Raw genomic sequence first — 21,497 nt, 5'->3', positions numbered from 1 at the left:
ACAATCCATGTATTTATTTATACCTGTATCACAAACATTACCCTGTTTTCACCTTTAGTGTATGCACTGCAGCAACTACAAAGGTGAGGTCCTTCATTTCATCAAAAACATTCAGAATGGCACAGTTTCACATATGAAACTTTACATATTGCAACTGTTCATAGGATTTGAATCAGATGTATTTAAATAGTATTGCCTCCTGACATTCATTTTAAAGTGAATGTAACTTCAGGTAGTGTTATATGAAAGCAAGTACCTTGAAAAGGTCACCGGATTATTTGACTTTTCTGTTTACATGATTTCACTACTGACATGTTTGTTTAAGGGCTTAAGAAGGAAAGAGCAGACAGATTAGCACAAATAATCTCTTTGACAACACAGACAAAAGAACACTTATATAAAAAGTGCACTTCAGTATTGCTTTTCTCTTTTGAAAGAGAAATATAGTGTCATGGTAAAATATTTACTAATTCACTAGTAGCAGCTACTGCTTTGAAAAATATAAATTACTGTAAAATAGCATGTTTTTTTTTCTTTACAGTCTAACCCTCACATTGGGTTCTTCATAGGATCAACACAATATAATTAAGTTGATAATTATTGCTTACAATAAAATGAACAAATAAAAATACTGTGTATATATATATATACACACACACAAAATTAGGCTTAAACAACATAAAACATGCCAGTTGACGTGCAACGGAAAAAGGCCTTTTTCTTGTGCATTTGGCTGCATCTGTTGCACAAAGGTTCAAACAATGAAACGCACATTTTAAAAGATCTTTCAGTAAATAAACAGTGCAGTTTAGGGTTGACTTTGGACACTTGCATTTGACATGGCAAGGGCTGTTAATGTCCCGAGTACCTTTAGGAGATACATCATGAGCACTGATAGTGGTAAGGCAGAGAGGGGAGGGGAGAGGGGTTCAGGTCACGCACTATCTTGTTCAGGCTGGAGATCTTCTCTTCCAGTAGGTAGTTCTTCTTCTCTGCGATCTTCTGCCGCTGCTCAGTTATCTCCAGGGCTTCCAGCAGCTGGGAGTTCTCCACATACAGGTCTTTGATCAACACGTCTGCTTTGCCATTCTTGTGCAGCTAGAAAAGTCAGAGAAAGTAGGTGATAAAGGCTTTGATAATTCCATAATAAATCCCATTTAATGTAGGCTACTAGAGCCCGGATGAACCTTTGGCTTATCAAACTGTTTATGTTTAGCGGTTTGTTTTTTGCATTAGTGAGCATAAAAGTTTGGAGAATAGACCTCAATTATCCTGTCGCGGCTCACTACAGTGGTTTTTATTATACTAAAAGACGTCCTTTATGTTTTCTTTTAGATTGAAGTTCAAGTTGTTAGATATTTTGACAATTTGTTCGATAAGGATGATTTTATCAATTGTTGATGTGGCAGTTGTCTCAGGAGATTTGGCTTCAATGTTTTGAGATTTGTTTTCCTTTTTTTTTTTGATTGGCTGTCACAACCTGTGGCTTTAGTATAGAGATGTGTTTTTTCACTGTGAATCTGATGCCCGATGAAGGTCTACGAAAAAAATGTCGTCTCTCTAATAAACTGATGACCGTGTGCAGGAATTCAATAACACCTTGTTTCAGCGGTTTCGTTGAAAAAAAAAAAGAATATTGGCCAATATCGGATTTTATAACACTCAAAAATTCAGGCTCTAAGGAATACTTTATCTAAAATAACTACTTTAAATCACAACTTCTCTGCGAAAACACAACTACAAGCCGTTTCCCCCCCCCACACTTTAAAAATGGAATTTAGTTATGTGACATTTATGCAAGACATTTCAAAGTTTCAGGATTTTGGCCAAATTATATTTATGATTCATTTTTTTCTGAAGAGACGACAGTGATTTATTATTTCAGATGGATATTTGCTTTTGGAACTGACCTGGTCTTTCAGCTGAGCCACCTTCTCTTTGAGCAGCAGTTTGACGTTATGCAGCGACAGTTCAATTTCCTTCATTCGCTCCTCCATATTCTTCATCTTCCTCTCCCTTTCATCCTGGTGAGAAGACAGTGAGCGATATCAAATAGCTGCTAATGCAATAAAATGATGATGAAACTTGAATTTTCTTCCCTTAAACAAAAAACGTGAGTGAGAAAAATCAAACATACAGACCACATTGTAATGAGCTAGATTCTTTATTTCATCTTGAGTTCAACATTAAATGATTTCTGGTACATTTCTAAAAAGGAGGCCAATGCACTAAAAAAAATAAATAAAATATAAATAGGTATAAAATTATGCCATGTATTCCAGATACCTCTACAAAAAAATAATTTAATGCATAAATAAAATAAACCCTATTAAAATAAATAACAAAATAATAAAACAAATGACATACATTTGAGTCTATACATGGTGCAAAAAGAAAAAAACTAAATGACTCAAAACACAGTTACGACATTAATAGATATGACACACTACTGGGGACAAACAATGATTTGGTTCATGTGGATTTTACAATAATAAATACCAGATAAACATTCAGAGTTAACAGTTGTGTAACGTGTTTGAACAGTCCTTGTTCAAAGAAAACAAACCCAGAAAGATGTGACTCACTTTGGTTGTGCAGCAGCAGCAGCAGCAACAGAAACATAAACAGGTAGCTTGAAGAAACATTCAGCTATGTGTAGTGTCAAATACGAAATACAGGCATAAACGACAAAAGACAAACAGTGAAAACTTCGTACCTTCATTAAGAAATCTCTATAAACCCTGACTGGACACACACAGTAATGTCACCTGACAATTACAGGTTGAATTTGCTTGATTGTTAGAAAAGGCTCAGAAGGCTTGTTAGGCACTAACCTTGCCTCAACTTAACACTCCTCGATGATCATAAGGCAAGCTGTCACACAAGATTTAGCCTCTGAGGATGTATATACCCTGTTTCAGACAATGATAAATGGTACAAGTGCAGAATATTCCCAGAAAAAAAATACACCCTGCGTTACAAAGATTCCCTGTATTTAAAAACTACAAAAGAGCATGAAAAAGTCCTTACAAAAGTCAAGAAACAACGTTGTACTCTGTTCCTTTAGGTGTTACATTTTCAATAGTAACGTCATTATTTTAAGTCAAAATCCCATTGGGAAAAACCTCAGGAGCCTTTTCTGTGTTTTCCTGCCACCTAGCAGCAGGGAAATACAATTACACATTCATGCCTTTTGAATCAGGCACCACTTTTGTTCACAATCTCCTATAAGGACGCAGAAAGGACGGCAACATGTGCCACAGTCAGATTTTGACTCCAAACACAGCAGAGGAAGAGCAGGACTGAGAAGTGCTGTCTTGGAGGGGGAAAAAAAGAGGCTCAAGTGAAGAGCAGGAGAAAGATGCTGGTGTTTTACAATCCACCGATCCGCCGGTAGCTGTCTGCGTGAGCCGCCCGCTGCTCCGGCATCGCCGCCTGGAGAGAAAAGGCAGGTAGACTTCACCACGGCTCTACCCTCTCCTCTAATCCTAAAAACCTACACAGGCCTGGTCAGTCAACAAGCCTTTAACCAGGTTTTTATGGCCGTTACATATGGAAATGTATGTTCAATATTACATTGATAAATAAGAAATAAATAATCATATGAACAAACACAGACAAAATATATAAAATCTAATAAAAGTTTAAAAGGTCATTGTTATAAAATGTGATTTCAATCTGCTTCTTTTTACAATAAACAATAAATTACAGGTCATTTTATTTTCAAATCTCGTTTTTTCAAAGACTAATTTCACAACACTATATTCCCAATGACTGTGATGAAAAGAGTCATTACGGAATAAAACAAAAGAGCTTGTTATGTTTTAATGAATTAGCTATTGCTTTGGTCTGAATGAGAAAAATCACATAATGAGCCAAATTTTAAAAAAACTTGGATTATTTTACAATTTCATGCTTATATTACATGTTTTGTCTGTATTTATTCATTTGTATTTATTTGATAATATCCAATTCATTTATTTAATATTGACTGCTTTTGGGTAAATGACCAGACATGAAAATGAAACTACTTGTTCGTTCATTCTGAGCTGACAAATCTTAACTTTTATACTATACGCAATTATTATATTAAATGGGATCCTCTTTTCCTTACAACACATTCATGACTTTAATGAGAACTAGTGTCATGCTGCAGGTATGCTATTAAATTAAACAGTGGGATGACGCCATTTACAGATAAACCTGAACAAACTACATCAAGCTGTGGAGAGACGGATGTTTGTGCAATATGACTCTGATAAAAGGGTGACAAATGGAAAAACAGCTACCAGGACCACACCCAGATGATCACACCACTGCGAAACTAACTAAAGAAGAGACAGTGAGTTCAGAAACACACAGGCATCACAGACTAAATACCAAACCCAGAAAGTAAACACAACACGCACACACACATGACATGAGGAGATGAGGACAGACAGGTGCTGGGATGGATCTCAAAGCACCAAAACAAGGAGCACTGAAAACCCAGCAAAGAAAAAGGTAATGGAAAATAAAAATAAATGAGGACTATCACAACTAAATGACACTCAGCTCAGGTGTTTGAGAAATGGCACACTAAAGCAATTCGTCATTGTTATGAATACTCGCTTTGATGCTGAACATTTTGGTGACGCGTTGCTTTTCCTTCCAGCCACAAAGCAAAATTTTAAAGAAGTAAAATACATTTTTCAGCACCTGAATTGAGCGATTCGAGTGGGCACACGTTCTACACCAAAGTGACAGTGAAAGAAACACAATGGATGTATTCACATTTAACTCCCATTATATCCCAAAACATTTCCAACATGAGATGTAGTTCATAGTTCCTTTCTTATTGCCATTAATGATGAATTTATGATAAGTGCGACAACAGATGGCAAAAGAAAATCATGACAGTGAGAGAAAAATGGCAGGAGGTGATTGTAATACCACACCGTGCAATGATGCAATGGCACTAAATCTTCAGAAAAATGTAGTTTGAAAAGGATTAGGAGCTCTTAATTTGTTTATCCTGTAAGTGATGACTTCACTTGCAGGCCTACTACAGCAAAGTGCAGTCATGCCACTCTTTAGCTCATGTATTTTCAAATACATGTATATATTCGCCCGAGTCTGCTATCAGGGAAGCTTCAGGTTGTACTGTACCTGCATGTTGTCCGGATCTTCGCCACGATGCTGTCCCCTGGGCATCCTGTGAGGTGATGGAGGCAGAAGTCCGACCAGCTGAGCCTGAAATGTCTGGTAGAAAAATAAGTAAGACAAGACAGTAACACAGTCAGAGGAGAAACATATACAGTTTGAGGTCATTTTATTTAACAATACTCTTAAATCATGTCCTCCTGAATGTATTTCCAGTCTTCCAAGAGAGACTTGCCAAAAAAAGAGTAGGTTGAAGTACAAAAGTTGCAAAGCACAAGTGTATTAAGGAAATATATTTAAATAACAAGTGAAAATCAATAAATTTTACCATAAAAACACTAAAATAAGAGGAGAAAGGTTGCGACTTACCTCTAGCAGCTGTGTAGACAGTCGAGCCATTTGGGTCCTGAGCGCCTCATTTTCTTGTTGAAGGCTCTCCAGCTCTGTGAGTCCTTGTCCTGCTTCATGGCCCTAAAACACACAAAGCACATGTGATAAGAACTGAAGCAGACACTGCAAAATAACAAAGGTTATCTGTATAGATTTATGCAGTTTATACCTTGGTGAGCTCCTGCTTCAGAGAGGCGTTCTCCTGTTCCAAAGCCTTCACCAGGGAGGACTGACTCTGCTGTTTGTGCTGCTTCAGGGACAAGATGGTAGCATCAAGCTGACGGACCTGCAGGTATAAAATGAAGAGTTCGTAGATTAGTGACAGAGAGAGAATATGAATGCAGGTTTTTAAAGTTCATTACAGTTTGCTGTAGTCCTCAGCTCACCTTCTCTCGGGACTGAACGAGGTCTCCTTTCATGCTGCGCACTTCTGCCTGAAGCCTCTCGTTTTCCTGCCTCAGCAGCTGCTGATCCTGCTCCATCAGCCGAGACATCTCACCTCTGTACAGCTTCTTGCTCTGATTCTGGAGACCACCCGAGTGCAAGGCCATCTCCAAAACATGGTTCTGTGATGAACAAAGGCATAAGGTCAAGTCTACTGGAAAAAAATTACGAAATTGTGCTCCCTTGACTCTTTTTTGCTGCACTTAAAGTGTGTTTTTTTTTTTTTTTTTTTTTAAGTCTGTACGTGAAAATCTTACTTTATCATTGACATTTTGCAGCTGATTGTGAAGCACTGCAACGTCATGTTTGAGGGAATCCCTCTCCTGCTGCAAAACCCGGAGGTCTGACTTAAGACGAGCACTTTGATGGTTCACAGCCTGAAGAGTTTCATCCACTGTCTTGACCTAGAGTGGAGAAAGGAATGCATTTGGTCCTGAGTAACACTGTTTTCGGGGTTGTTCAACTTGTTCCAGGAACATCCAGGTCACAAATCTGATTAACTGCTATGAATGCTACTGCAAACGATTTGTTAGGGTTTTACACATTTTAATTTAGCAGCAATTGTAACAGCTGATGATTCTGTAGGTTACAGCAGACTCTTACCCTCTCCTCAGCTTTGGCTAGCTGGTTGCGGAGGCCCTGAGTCTCCTTATCCACACTCTTCCGCTCCTCTACCAGGAGGCTGAGCTGACTCTCCATAGAGTCGACTTTGACCGCCTGAGAACCAGAAGATGACAACAATAATGAAACAACCCTTTATATACACACCTTCACTGCTAAAGCTAGATCACATTTTGCTTCTGTCATCGAAGGTGAAATTATTCATAGGTGCTTGTTTTCACCTGGACTGGCTGAGTCATTTCATGGTAGGTGGTGTTAATGCTGTATCACTTTGTGTCTGTGTCATGCTTTGATGGGGTTAAAGTGAGATCCATTAAAGTGTCCACGTCCTGATGCTCACCTTCTCTCTGAGGCCAGAGAGCTGCTGTGACAGCTGGGTATTCCTCTCCTCCAGCTGCGCAGTGTCTTCCAGAGCTTTGGTCAGCTCTGCCTCCAGAGCAGACACACAAGCTGCCAACTAACACAAAACAGCCACCAATTAACTACCCGCTACGACCACCACGACACCATGACAACCGTCAGTCTGTCAAAAAAACAGTTTACCTTGTTTTTCTCTTCAGCTGGGAACACCTCCCTCCTCTCATTTTCCTTTATCAGCTCTGCAAGCTGCTGTCGTAGATTCTCCACATCAGCAATATTTTGGGCATTTTTCTCTGACAGCATCCCATTCTCATTCTCCAGTTGCTGGCTGTGCAAACGCAGCTCTGAAATCTGCAGAGGAGGAGGTAACACATCTCATAAACTACTTCTGATGACGGAGGAAAGACTTTTTAGCCATGCTAGCAGCATGTCAGTCCACCACTTTGGTCCAGATTGAAATACCTCAAAAACGATTGGATGGATAACCATTAAATTTGGACATTCATGTTCCCCTCATGATGAATCAGAATAACTTTGGTGATACTGTGACCTTTTATCTAGCGCCACCATCAGGTCAAAATGTGAATTTCTCCAATACTTTGGTTTAACAAACATTCTCATTAGCCTCATTTGTACTTTGTGTTTAGTGCCAGTTAGCAAATGTTAGCATGCCAACACGCTAAACTAAGACAGTGAACACGGTAAACATTAAACCTGCTAAACATCAGCATGTTAGCATGCCTTTGCTGACGTTAGCATTTAGCTCAAAGCACCGCTGTGCCTAAGTACAGTCTCACAGAGCTGCTAGCATGGCCGTAGACTCTTGTTATAATAAGTTACTTCAGTACCTGTTTCTTGAAATTCTCTGCTGCCCTTTGAGCCGCGATCTTCCCCTTTTTTAAGTTCTCCAATGTTTGTCTAAAATCAAACATTGGAAGAAAATTTCAGTTAACATGACAAAACAAAAATGAACAAAAGGTAACAATTTACAACCAAAGTGGTTTCTTACATCAACTCTTCCTGGGCCTCTTTCAAGTCCTCTTCCTTCAAAGTAGCGAGCTTTTGCCTGAGGACGAGGTTTTCTTCAGCAAGTCGACTAGCCTCAGATCTATAGACAGACAAAACTACGTTCCATCAAGCTATAATATAACCGTACATGTCAGAATACACAGAATTGAAAAGGATCTTTGTCTACGATTTACACACATTGAACTTGCATTTTCTTTTTCTTTTCCACTGCTGATCTACGGGGATCAAAGGAGCACAAGTGTTCAAGATCTGTTGCATCGCACGAAGGGTTTAGGAACCTAGTCACAGGTAGGACAAACAGCACTACCTTGTGCTTGGGAAAGGGATGGGACAACGAGAAGCCACAGGTGACATGGAGGGACGGGTTCCTAGTTTCTCTCCACGTTACCTATGAGCTTGTGTGGTTTCATTTAACGTCTGCGACTTGTCCTGCAGCTCTGTGATGGCCCTGCGAAGTTCGGAGTTCTGCTTCTCAAACTCCTCACAGCAGTCCTCCAGGTCAGTCACTGCCTGAACTTTAACCTCCAGCTGACTGGTCAGATCCAGGAGAGACTCCTCTGTGGGGCTCTCCGGTCGTCCAGCGTCTGGATGTATGGCTGCAAGAATCTCACTCTGCCTCTCCAATTCACTGAACAACTCAGAGAGCTTACCGTTCTCGTCTCTCATCCAGCCGATCTCATCCACCTGATCTTGGAAATCATGGAAAATATTCATCCTGCTTTCAAGGCTCCAAACTCTCTTTTCAAGTTCACCGTTTTGGTCCTTCAGTTTGGCATTTTCACACATGCAATCTTCATATCTAATCTGAAGATCTGTCATTTTTAAGACTTTCACCTCCAGCTCTTTGACATGCTCCATTAAAAGTAGCACTTTAACTTTGAGGCTATAGTTTTCTTCCAATACCTGGTGGCCAGTTTTGATCTTTTCACTGTTATGATCCAGAAGATTTTCTAGTATTTCTGACTTCTGTTGAAGCAGAGAAATCTGCTCCTGTAGGAGGGCGTTCTCCTCTGTGGCAGTGTTATACAAAGCCTGTAGTTTAAGGAGGGAATATTCCTTATCCTCACAACCATCATCATGTCTATGGTCATGAGTGTTATTTGGTAAACAAGAAACCTCAGCATCCAGTTCATCAGAGTCACCTGTCTCCTCCAGCACTGAGGCATCAACCACAATCTCATGACCTGGCTCATCTTCATAGGACGTGCTTTCATTGACCAAAGCTGGTACATCTTGAGGTTTGTTCTCCTCCTCACATGATTCAAGAGCTACTTTATTCTCACCATCTGTTGTATCTTCCTCTTCATCTACACCTTCAAACGCCTCAAGGGATGAGACCGCCTCACACTGCATCTCTGGGGGAAAAGCTTTGTTTTTGGATTCAACATTTGAATGATTTTCATCTGGAACTGGGGAATATGTGTTGTGGCCATCACATGATGTCAATTCAGGGTCTTCATGTCCAAGTTCTGCAGAGCAACAACCTACTTTAGGGTCTCCTTCAACTTCCTCAGGGCTTGAATCTGGAACAGCAACAACCTGATTGTGACATTCCCAATCACCAAAAACAGTGGTGCTTTCAGGCCATGTGTTATTAGTCTCAGTCAAGTCAGTCAAAAGTTGACCATCATGTTCTTCGTTTTCAGTGGAATCTGTCTTTACTTCCAGCATGTTGTCTCCTTGATTATCATTGGTAGCATCCAAAGCTCCGTCTACTGCATCAGTGGCCTTCGTCTCTACATAAACATCTTGCTTACCCAGAAATGGTGACAAACAAATTAGTTCCTGATAAGAGGAATCAGCAAGAATAACATCACTATTGGGGCAGATTTCAGGAGACGTCAAACATATTTCCTGTTCTCCACCAGAGAAAGAAATACATTCTCTGGTATTTAGCGCCTCCTCTGTAAATGTGTTTATTTCATTTGATTCCTCGGTTTCTTCTTCCTTAGCCTTTTCTGCAGAAGACAAAACCTTATTGAATTCAACCTCCAGCTCTTTAATTCTGATTTTAAGCACATCTCTTTCTGCTATAAGCTCTTCTTTGTCATTCTCTAGATTATCTTTTAACCTTTTCTCAAGAATGGATATATGTTCGTGTTGCTCCGTCCTCTCAAGCTCAAAGTCCACTGCTGCCTGTTGAAGCAGCACCTCCAGCTCCTCGATCTTCATCTTCAAATCATCGCGCTCAGTTAACAGTTCAATCCTCTCAGTAATCTGCCTCTCAGAAATGGAAAGCATCTCATTGTATTTTGCCTCTAGTTCTGACTGGCTGCTCAGAAGTTCTGCCCTCTCCTGTTTAAAATCGTCCACTGTTTGATTTATTAGGAGCTCAGTCTCAAGAGCTTTCTTCTCAGACTGAGCAAGAAGCTCGTCTTTGGTTTGCAGGCTTTCCTGAAGCCGATTGTGGAGGTCATTCAGCTGCTTACTCAGCTCTATCTCCTTAGTCTGAGCCATACTGATGAAGTCATCCAGTTCATTTTGCAGTCGCTGGTTTTTCATGACAAGTTCTTCCATTTCCTCTTTATGAAGACTTTCTAGCTCATGTCGTTCTTTTTTCCACTCTTGATTCAGGCTCTCTCTTTCTTGCTCCATTGCCTCCTTCATCATTCTTCTTTGTTCCTCTGCGTTCTCAAGGGTCTCCTGCATCTGTGCCTCCCAGTGGAGCTTCTGCTCAACATTGCTTTCAGAAAGGGCCTTCAGCTCACTTTGGTAATGCTCTTCAAGTTTCAAAACATCCACCTGAAAACGCTCTGCAACAGATTCTTGATCACCTGAGAAACGATCTTCCACTTCCTTGATTCTCTGGGTGAAGCTGATCTCGATTTCTCTCCTGTAAATGGTTATTTAATGATTGTTACAGCAACAGTTTTGAACTCTTAATAGCAGAGTAAATATTAAGTTTCTCAAAACAAATTGCTTTTTTTAGCATAGTAGATTATTTCAAAGGATTAGTTTGATATTTTGGGAAATGTGCTCATTTGCTTTCTCGCAGACAATTAGATGAGAAGATTGATACGACTCTCATATCTGTCTGTTCAATATTGGGCTAAAGCCAGCAGCCAGTTAGCTTAGCTTAGCATAAAGACTGGAAACAGCTAGTATACCTCTGTCCAATGGTTACAAAATCAGCCTACCAGCACCTCAATGGGTATACTCGATCAGAACTAGTTTGTACGTTGTTGTTGTTGTTCCAAACTGTTACACCCAAAGGTTGAGAGAAAAATCTGCCGTTGTAAAGAGATAGGGGGGAAATATCGTTTTAACACTGGAATAAGGCACACATTTTCAGATCCGCAACAAGAAAACAAGTAAGCGCATTACCCAAAATGTTGAAAAACTTCGGGTAATTAATGCACATTTAAGGTTTTATGGATGAAGAAGTTATTATGATATAAACATAATTAAAAATCTCACCTCTCCTGAGCGATGTCATCTCGTAATTTGTCCAGCATGCTGCTGAGAGCGTCCCTCTCGCCAGTGTGCTTGACAGTCAGCTCTTTCATGGCCTCTCGGTGGCTTTCCTCTAGACGAGCCCTCTCCTCTGCCATTAAGCATTCTAGTCTCTTCTCCGCCTCCTCCGTCTCAGTCTCAAGCTTCTCCCTGTCCTCATTCAGCCTATCCTGGAGCATCCCTTCGTAATCCTCCTCCAGCTGCAATCGCTCCCTCTCCCACTCCTCCTTCAGCTTTTTCTCCCTCTGCTCAAACTGCTCTTGTAACTGCATCTTTTCGAGCAGTATTCTCTCGAGCAGAGCCTCCTCCTGGCGCTCCTGAAGCTGGGCTCGTTCACTCTCCCACTGCTCCCTGAGCTTGCTCTCCTTCTCTTCTTGTTCCCTGACAAGTCTCAACATCTCTTCCTCCAGCAGCACCTGCAGAGACTCATTATTCTGCTCATCCAGCTGAGCCTTCTCTTTCTGCCACTGCTCTGTCAGCCTCTGCACAATCTCATAACGCTCTTCCTCAAACCTCACCTTTGCCTCCTCTAGTCTGGCCTTCAGTTTATCCTCATGGCTTTGTTGCGACAGTTCCTTCTCCCCTTCGTAATCATCTAACAATCTCTTTTCCATCTCTGCCTTTTCTTCCTGCAGTTTCTTTCTCTCCTCTTTCAGTCTGGCATCAGAAAGCACTACATACTCCTCCTCCAGTTTCTTAATCTCAGTGGCATGTTGTTTCCTCAGCTCCTCTATATCATTAACAAGGTTTTCATCTGTCTCTGCCTGCTGGGCTTCGAGGGTCTTCAGCTGCTCCTCCAGGTCTGCAGTGTAGGTGTGGGCCTCTAGCAGTTGTTGTCTGAGAGTTCCCACTTCCTCCTCTTGCAGATTCTCGAGCTCTTCCCTCTCCTCGGCCTGCGTCTGCTCCAGACAAGTCCGCTCCAGCTCCGCCTGTTCTAGCTGGCTCTGGAGCTCCTGTGCGTGGCTCTGAATACCGGCCATCTCCTCCCTCAAAGCTCGGACCTCCTGCTGGTAATGGAGGGCTAATGCAGCCTTCTGGTCCTCATGGGTCGCCCTCTGCTTTTCTACCATCTTGTCAAATTCATTGATCTGTGGTGATATAAAGAATAGAGAGGAATTAAATTAATATTTTGACTTTTAAAGAAATACGCTTGCTTTTTGTGCCAAGAGTTAGATTAAGAAGAGAAGATCAATACGGTTCTCATGTCTGTACACTAACTGTGAGACTACAGCCAGCAGCAGGTTAGCTTAGCGTAAGATAAAGGGGGAAACAGCTAGCCTGGCTCTGTCCAAAGGTAACAAAATCTAAGATAAGCTAATGATTTGTTGGCTGCAGCGTCATATTTACCACATAGACAACTGTATCTAATCAGCAAAAAAAGGAAATAAGTGCATTTCCCAAAATATCAAACTAATCCTTTCAACAATAGTTTGAGGCACAGGAGTTAACTGTTCATTTAATTTCTTCTCGACAGTCAAGTAAGTTCAGCACTGTGTACCAGCACACAAAACCAGATAAAGACCAATTAAAGTACATATCAATGACAAAAATGCCATACAATATCTTGTCTAAAAGGTTTCTACTAGACTCACCTTGCTTTCCAGCTGGTTTCGCAACTCCTCCATTTCCTGAAGGTGCTGCTCCTTCAGCTGCTCCAACATCATCTCTGCCTCGAGGCTCATGCTGAACGGCTGGACCTCCTCTGAACCGATACCTGCAAAAAAGTCAAGTTAGAAGTTGGTGAAGCTTGGAACATTTGACACAAGGTTTACTTGTTTCTGTTCAAAATGTCTGATTGTTGTCGTGAACAGATGCAGTTACAGATGTAGTAGTGCTCTATAATGAGCTCTCAAGGGGCTGTATGTTTGTGTATGTGTTGTGTAAGTATTCATTAGGCCTACCTGGATCTGACTCCATACCAGGACTTTTACTCTCCAGCTCTTCAGAGAGGGGTTTGTGGCAGGGCTGATGAACTCGTCCAAGACTGTGGAACTCCTGCAACTCTGACTGCAGCTCGTCAATACGATCCTGCAGCTCCTACCAAATGAGAGCACCACGAGTTAAACGTGTGAACGGATAAAAAGAATCAGTCCTCCACGTTAAGTTAGATTTTTCAATGTATCCAACATCTAGTCTATGAAGACATTACTGTCAGCACTACTTACATGTCTGTGCATGTGCAGACACGCAAACGAAAAGAGAATATATAAGGTGGCCATTTAGATGCAGTTACCCTGTACTGAGCTTCGTAGCCGCTACGTAGCTGTTTAATACGTTCCTCTTGGAGAAAGAAGTCGGCACTGCCAGGGTCCAGGTCTCCAAACTAAAAATAAATAAAGATAATTTACAAGTTAGTTTAGTTTAGTTTGTTTGTTTGCACTGAGACCATAAAGTAAAAACAAAGACACAAACAAAAAGAGCAAGACTGAAGAGGAGAGAGAACACAGACAATCTTAAACAGGAAAGCAAGCAGGAAAACAATAAAAAAACAAAGTATGTGTATGTTCCAATAACTCCAACGATAGAGAAAGTCATTATTGAAGTGCTAAAACTCCCTAATGGATAGACACAAAATGTCTCCATACCTTTTCTTTCATAATGTTGTCCAAACTTGTCTGGAGTTTTGTAATTTGGGTTTCTGCCTCCACCAGTTTTTCTGAGCTGTCCAGCAACTCCATTTCAAGACGTCTGTTTTCCTAAAATATAAAAGACACCGACAACAAGGTTATCTTTACATTATGCGTCAACACGTAATATAAAAACATATTAAAGCAAAGAGACATACAATACGAACATCACCAAATCATATCACTACAAATCTTTCTGGTACCTTCACAGAGATGGAGAGGTGGTCTCTGAGAAAAGATTCATCCTCCCTGATCTTCTCGACCTCCGCTTCCAGTTCCTCGCGTTGCAGGCCGGCCTGCTGCTGGATCTGGTCCATCTCCTTCATCAGCTCTGATCGTACCGCTGCGAGCTTCTCTTTGTGTTCCTGTTCAAGCTTCCTGTAAACATTTGGACACAGAGAAAGCCGAGTGTAACGCTTACATGCTGAAAAATTTAAGATAAAGAGCGCTATAATACAGACTGTACCAAATTGTTATTGTCGTTGAAACACATAAAATGTGGTATATACAAATCTATAAATGTAACGTGACAGTATATAAGACTAATTATGATCAGCTGCAGGCTCAATGAATGGACTAGATAAAGGGATACAGCTGTAATCCCTTGGTATTTTAATCCTGAAAATCCACCTCAGAAATGATGCCAAGTTGTGGGGAAGGAGACAGGCTGAGACGACCAGGAGGCACAATTAAACATGAATCAATCAAATTATTCTGGACATGTTAGTGGATGGAGGCTTCTGGAGAACAAACAGCAAAAAAGGGACAACTGGCGTAATCTGAGGGATAAATTACCTGAGTTTGAGGTTATTCGTGTGCTCAATCGCAGAGTGATGCTCATCCACCTCAGTGGCGAGTTGAGTTTTTAGTTTCTCTGCTTTTTCCAGGTCAGATCGGATTTTCTCTTTCTCCCTGAGTTCTCTGTCCACACGCTCTCTGACAAGAGAAAAACAACAGGGACAATAATCGAACCACGACGGCAGAAAAATTACAACAGAAACAAACCAAAGATAATCCTGTAGGTTTTATTTATCTTGTTCTATTTATTTAACAGTTTCAAAATGATTCCAAATATATATAAATAAAAAGTAAACAAAGGGTATTAAGATCTGAATAAGCTGCATTATAATCATGCTCATACTCACAGGAGATATCTGATCTCAGCTCTGAAGCTCGCCAGTGCCGCTTGGTGAATCCCATTCTTAGCAACGAGTAGCTCATTTTCAAGTGCCATGGTGAGGTCACTAAGACTCAGTTTTCCGTCTAGGCTGAAATTCAAAGCCTGCAAAAAACCAAACAATTACATATTTACCTTTCTTGTGAATATTTTAGTAAATCATAATTAAGACTAATGGCCACAGTCATAACTAGAATAATAAGTACAGTGCAGTACCTGCAGGATCTCAGTGCTGTTTTCTATTCCCTCTTCCATCCAGGCATCCAGGATGTATTCGACTGGAGTGAAACCGGAACCGTCATCAAGGGTGGAGAAGAGACGCATGCCGATGGTGCTGGTCAGAGCAGAAGGAGTGGCTATCCTACGGCCTCCCTCGTCAAAGGGCTGCATGGGGAGAAAACAGAAAGTTCATTTCCAAAATTCCACTTAATGCAAATGCAACCTGCGATCTACCTTTCAATGACTCTACTACAGAGGAACTAGAAATTTGTTTTATGCATCTTTTTCAAACTCTAACAGATAACAATGAAAAACAATTAAAAGAAATTAATGAACAACGAGGGAATCACCCCGCATATTGTGCCCTTGTACAGCTCAACAAACAACTGACGTACCTGAGTGGAGTGGTGTCGTTTAAGCTGTCTGTAAGGCGTGGAGGCGGACGGTGTCGGGGGTTTGTTGTGGTTTACAACCCTGGAAACAAACTCCTGTACATTCATCACTCCGTCGCCGGTTAGACTCTGGAGCACATCCACATTTATCTGAAAAATAAATGTTTTTTTAAGTAACAACATTTGCTAGAGAGACTAGGTATTTTCTTGACACTGTATATTTGTGTGAGTGAGCAATCTTTATCATTTGATTCCCTCTGGGTGATTTGAAGGTTGTTGAACAAATTGTCTAAATGAGCGAAGAGAAAACAAGGCAATGCAATCAATAAATTACAACCAGAGCCAAAAACCTTTTGTTGTGAAGATGTGCATTACATTGTGCACCACTAGGCCAGATTGCATTGAAATGCAGTGTGATTCTATAAAAAGTGATTTCAGAACTTTAACCTCAAGTGTGGATAATAAGATTTGAAAAGCCACCCTGAAATAAAATTGTCTCTTCATTGACTTTTAATCTCACCTCCAGGCCCAGGTGTTCACAGAGAGCGAACAGTTCAGTGTGATCGGCACATCCGTCCCATGATATCGCCAGCTCGTCGCAGGCTTCACGCAGTCTCTCCTCTAAACGGGTGGACAGAGGAATGACGGCTCCCCGAGGTGTGCTCGGCTCATCGGGGTTCCAGAGATGCATCTGGCCTACAAACAGGGTAAAAGGCTGATCATTCACTGACAAACATCTTTAAAAGAGACTGTATTCTGAAAATACTGCGACTTTGACGACGTACCTTCTGCCTCATATTCCTCTGTGCTTGTTTCATGAGCATTCCAGCGCTGTTAGAGACAAATACACACAGAGACTGAGATTAATATCACAAAGAGGCGTTCAAATGACCTACTAACAGGTTGTTTTGTTGTAAAGACTCAAAATATACAAACTAATTTGTGAGAAAAAAATTACCAAATTAAAATATCCTTGCAGGCTGTTTTTCTCATGTGACAATCAGCAGTTTATAAGTTCAAACATGTTTTTAAATTAGGTGAAGTTGAGTGCGGGTGCAAAGGGGGGGGGGGGGGGGGGGGGGGGGGCTGGAGTGTCTGACAAAAAGAACAAGAGAGCTTTTGTGATGGCACGAGCATCAGGGCTGGTCAGTGGGCAAATCAGGAATGGTGGTAATAATAGAGAAAATGTGTCATGGACAGACAAACTTTTATTTTCTTTGTCATTCTTTGTCTTTTCAAAAATGTGAAAAGGATACTCTTCAAACCAAAGTTAAAATTGCATACTCTTAAATTTCAATTTGAGTACCAGTGGAGTTTAACGTAAACTCAGTTTGTGTATTTTTGTGCTCGTCAAGAAATCCCAAAGGAGGAGGTGTTTGTTTGGGTGGGACTCTCTGTGCTTCGACCCAATCCCAGCGTGACCATCTATTGTTTGGTAGTGAGCGGTGAGGGAATGAAGAACAGATGGGGTTCTGCAAGTGGCGTTTTGATACATGGTGTATAGGCATCCAGGAGGGTGGGGGTAGTGGGGCTCATTGTTCCTCTGTCACAGTGCTACACCCTCCTCCTCCTCCTCCACACCAGGCCTGCAGTCTCTGTGGCAGAGCCCCCTGACCCATCCCCATCTGCTGGTCCCCAGGCCGGACATTGTAGCATTGTTGCAACCTAGATTACTCAATACCAAGACACGCTTCAGTTCAATGTCTTGAATAGTGTTTGTCTTGGCGCTGACAGGCATCTGGGGTGGAGTCAGGAGCACAGACAATACACCGAATATTAACACATCCATCCGCGCACAAGCTGAACCGGCCATCATTATACCGTTTTGGTGACCAGTTGGGGACGTGATTTATTATGCTGCAGCAGATCCACGCTTGCACATTCAACCTGCCATTAGTATGAAAAATAAACCTGTTGTGCAAAGGCAAAAGTTTTGTGCCACCAAACAAGCCCTTTTTATTGATACATTACACAGATTACATTGTGTTAATCGACTAAACAATTAATTGTCAGCACAGCTCTACTATTTCACGGCCAAATAGACTTTCAGGACAAAAATGGGACGTATTGTGGGTGATACTGTATATTTCCCACCCTGATTTCCATTGCAGTGGAAGCACAAAGGGAGCTTAGACCTCCGTACATACGTCAAACAACCCTCCATGTCAGCAGTGAGAGCAGGATAATCCAAGAAAAGGCTCTAGAAGATCAACCAGAGAAACCACGCAGAGTGTTCAAAAAGCTGTGCATGTCCATGAATGAACTCATGCTAAACAACTCTGTGACACAGAAGCATACTGCCTTCAAGCCACTGGCCTTGCAGACAGTGGGAGACACCTACTGTCAATCTTGTATAAAGAAAAAGGCCTCGACAGCAACCAGGAAAAATACTGACAACCATAAACAATACAATCAGCGACCTGTCCCTCTTTATCTGCTGAAAACTCGCATCTGTTTGAACATGATGAAATAAATTCCTAAATCACTGTCACTGTTGCCTTGACCACCACATCACAGCCAGCATACACACTCAGGGCAAAGTTCAACTCACACACAAACGCATCATGAAACATTAAACTGACAACACTGCGTGACGCTACACAAACATTGCGGTTACCATCTTAATTACCGGAGGCTAATTTAACTGTAATTATGCTCGCAGTGTTATTTACAGACAGTGCTGCCTTGTTATGCAATGAACAGGGCCTTGAGAATCCTGTGTTTGAGTGTCTATATTACATTTCGGGATCTGCCCTGCATGCCACTAAGCTGATTAGCTAAGAATAACGCCTCGCTGACCGTCTGTGGCTGCAAAGAAACACAGTACAAACAAGGACAGGAGGTGATAAGGATGGCACCCGAGTGTCTGGGGTGCTGGGAAAAACTCAGAGAACAGTCTTAGTCTTTTACCTCACGCTTCCTGGGAACAGCAGAGTCATAGTTGTCCTCCAGATCCTCCTCCTCCTCCTCCTCCTCCACCGGGTTTGCATTTCTAACGTCAGACAAGTCTGAAATAGGCTCTATGAACTCTGGCGTGGAGCGGCGGCCATAGCGTTTACTGCCCTTCACGAACTTTGGTTGGATCTCAGGAGAATCTGCAGAGATGCAATGACAAGAAAATTAACAATAAAAAAAAAAGCAGTTGTACTTGCACAGCACTTGAATGTCACACTAAAGTTTGTACAACAGACCACATTGTCAAATACAGACAGAAAAAATGTTCAATGACTAAACTGCAACAACTTCTCTAAAACTGGTAACCAAAGAGTCTTTTAAAGCCAAATGTTCTGTGTGGAGAAATCCACTGGTACTCTGTAGGTTTAACTTTAAGCTTCATTGACCATCAGACATAAATAATGCGTTGTCTGTTAATACACTTGTTACCACACAGAGTGTATGGTCAGTCTGTCATTCTTTTGTGATCACTAGTGTGAGATGGGACCCTAAAGAAATACAATAACTGAGCTAAAAAGATGTTGGTATCAACAAGGAGTCAAGGATATTCATTCACAAAAATAAAGATACTTAGTAAAACAGATGAAGAGATGTTAAACTCTGTGTGTTCACTACATTCATAAAATAACAAACCATGCCAGCAGTCCAACCATGAGAGTGCAAATAGTTAAACTGTGGGCTAATTGGCTCTGGGCCTGCACTTCTGGCTCTGTGCCTCTGTTATGTAGATTTACAGCTGATTCAGCTGTCACAAGTCTCCTTCTCTGCTTGGTTGACTTGTTGAATGGAAAAAGTCTCCTCAAAGTTCAATATTAAACTAATACTGACATGGCTTCATGCTTTGTACTTGTTTACAGGATGATACTGTGTGCATTTTAAAAAGACATTTGTCCGTGTGAAATTTCTTTTAAAAACATGCAACACCAGAGTCTAGGCTTTACCTGGTTTTGACAAGGTCTCCTGTTCCGCTTGTGGTGGCTCAATAGTTGATGACAATACGAGAATCAGTGCATTCTTGAATTGGTCGAAGTCAACCTGAAACAAACAAACAAACAAAAAAAGATTAGAAATTGAAGTCTGAAATAGATGTGAGACTTATTTGTGTAAAAATGCCAGCAATGCGTAATATGTGAAGCAAAGTAAAAACAAAGCAAAAGTTCATGAAATTCCTTAGATTGGATGTAATTCCCCGTGTGCCGGGTGGAGGCTGGGTGTCCCTGGGTGTCTGGGTGGAGGAGGGTTTGCTGAGCAGGAGCAGGGAGGTCACACTTCAAGAATCAACAGCTGCTAACCCTGAATATGGTGATTTTCTTTGTGTGTCGAGGCTGGCGGCTGCCGGTTTTTCGTGGGCTTTTCTTTTTTTTTGTTGACCTTATTGTTGGATGCCATGAGTAGGCAATCAGTTCACTGGCCCTCTGCTAACATTGATGCCGCCCACACACACCCGCACATGCAAGACAATAGGCATCCGTCTGTCCACACGCTTATCTACAAACACAACTTGATGCAAAAGTGTGGAGGTAAGCAATTTGGAACATCTCATCCTTCTACTTTAGGCTGAAAACATAAAAACAACACACTGGAGATCCTGTGAATGCACTTTATACCAACTGAAGTCCAGTTGCACAGATTAGACCAGTGTCCTTTCTATTTCATACATTTCCATGTGGAGCACCCTCAAAGAAATGCATCTGTGAATGGTGATTAGCCAGCTTGGTTGTCCTGACGACAGACACCTGGGACCAGGGTTGATGGGGGCACATTTTCTCCTCAACAAGACAGCTAACAAAGCACCAAAAAAGCCTGGAGACACAAAGACCTGAAAGCTGGAGTGGCTCAACACAGGCGTCTGCCAAATTCAAAGAGTGCAGAGGACCCTACGCAAAGGAAAGTCAAAAGGCCCTGACTCACATGTACATCAGGAAAGGAACAATAATAATTCTGCAAATACAACTTCTGAGCAAATTACTTCAACACACCTATGAGACACAAACAAACACTTTCACCAGAGCAATGAACTTACCCTGGCAGTGAGGCGGTCCTGGTTCTGCAGCAGGGTATGGAGAAGAGCTGGTGTGGCATCATCCAGGTGCAGGGACTGGCAGAGGTCAGAGAGTTCCTCTGGACACAGTGAGCCGGAGCCGCTGGCGTCAAAACTGTTAAAAACTTCTTTTAGGCGCTCCTCGTAGTGGTCCTGCTCTTGGGTGTCATCCATCCCACAGGACAGCACCCTGCCCTGGAAAAACAGGAAGGGAAATCCTAGTTATAATCACACTGTGTTTATCCGGAGTGAAATGCCATAACGATAGCAGAGTTCAACTTAAATCACCGTTAGAAAGCAAAAAAAACAAAAAAAACAAGAGGTCAAAATCTCTTCACTGTAAACTAAAGCATAATATATCCAATCAGCGTTAAAAGATACTCACAAGCAGGGTGGAAACATCTATCTCAACAGCATGCGTTCCTAACAGCACCCTCATTTGAGTCGCTGAGCCACTGAGCTACCAACACACTGCACCAGCGTCATTTGTGGTGGAGGCTTTGACTAATCCAATTAGAATGATTAGACAATCGGGTAAATTGATAGACGTGGCCAAGCCTGACACTGACCATGACTCTCTTTTATCGCCTTTAGCTGGGGATGTTTCATGAACCATGTAATTCAATCTGGGGCACACGTGAAAGGGG

At 41.5% G+C, this 21,497-nt stretch overlaps 1 protein-coding gene across 1 annotated transcript; it reads right to left on the bottom strand.

Moving 5' to 3' along the window:
- Positions 1-738: 738 nt before the first annotated feature.
- nin (ninein (GSK3B interacting protein)) lies at positions 739-21,039 on the bottom strand. The gene is made up of 27 exons (XM_070920745.1): positions 20,833-21,039; positions 19,751-19,844; positions 18,765-18,949; positions 16,640-16,685; positions 16,375-16,550; positions 15,858-16,004; positions 15,460-15,627; positions 15,212-15,348; positions 14,862-15,002; positions 14,270-14,444; positions 14,025-14,135; positions 13,673-13,762; positions 13,341-13,476; positions 13,032-13,153; positions 11,404-12,527; positions 7,967-8,065; positions 7,806-7,875; positions 7,141-7,308; positions 6,938-7,054; positions 6,580-6,693; positions 6,234-6,380; positions 5,919-6,098; positions 5,702-5,818; positions 5,512-5,613; positions 5,149-5,241; positions 1,911-2,024; positions 739-1,098 (listed from the first exon to the last, which is right to left on the bottom strand). The coding sequence occupies exons 1-27, from the start codon at positions 21,022-21,024 to the stop codon at positions 883-885; spliced, it is 4,581 nt and encodes a 1,526-aa protein (XP_070776846.1). The 5' UTR covers positions 21,025-21,039; the 3' UTR covers positions 739-882.
- Between the last annotated feature and the right edge of the window lie 458 nt (positions 21,040-21,497).

Source organism: Enoplosus armatus, chromosome 15, assembly GCF_043641665.1.
Source record: "Enoplosus armatus isolate fEnoArm2 chromosome 15, fEnoArm2.hap1, whole genome shotgun sequence".
Lineage (NCBI taxonomy): Eukaryota > Metazoa > Chordata > Actinopteri > Centrarchiformes > Enoplosidae > Enoplosus > Enoplosus armatus.
This window is presented reverse-complemented; position numbering and strand designations above follow the sequence as displayed.

Coding starts and splice junctions, on each gene's coding strand:
- nin (XM_070920745.1), bottom strand. CDS start 21,024: ATGGATGACACCCAAGAGCAGGACCACTACGAGGAGCGCCTAAAAGAA. Junction 18,950..19,750: donor GGAGACCTTGTCAAAACCAG/GTAAAGCCTAGA, acceptor GCATCTCTGCAG/ATTCTCCTGAGATCCAACCA. Junction 13,477..13,672: donor GCTACGAAGCTCAGTACAGG/GTAACTGCATCT, acceptor CTCATTTGGTAG/GAGCTGCAGGATCGTATTGA.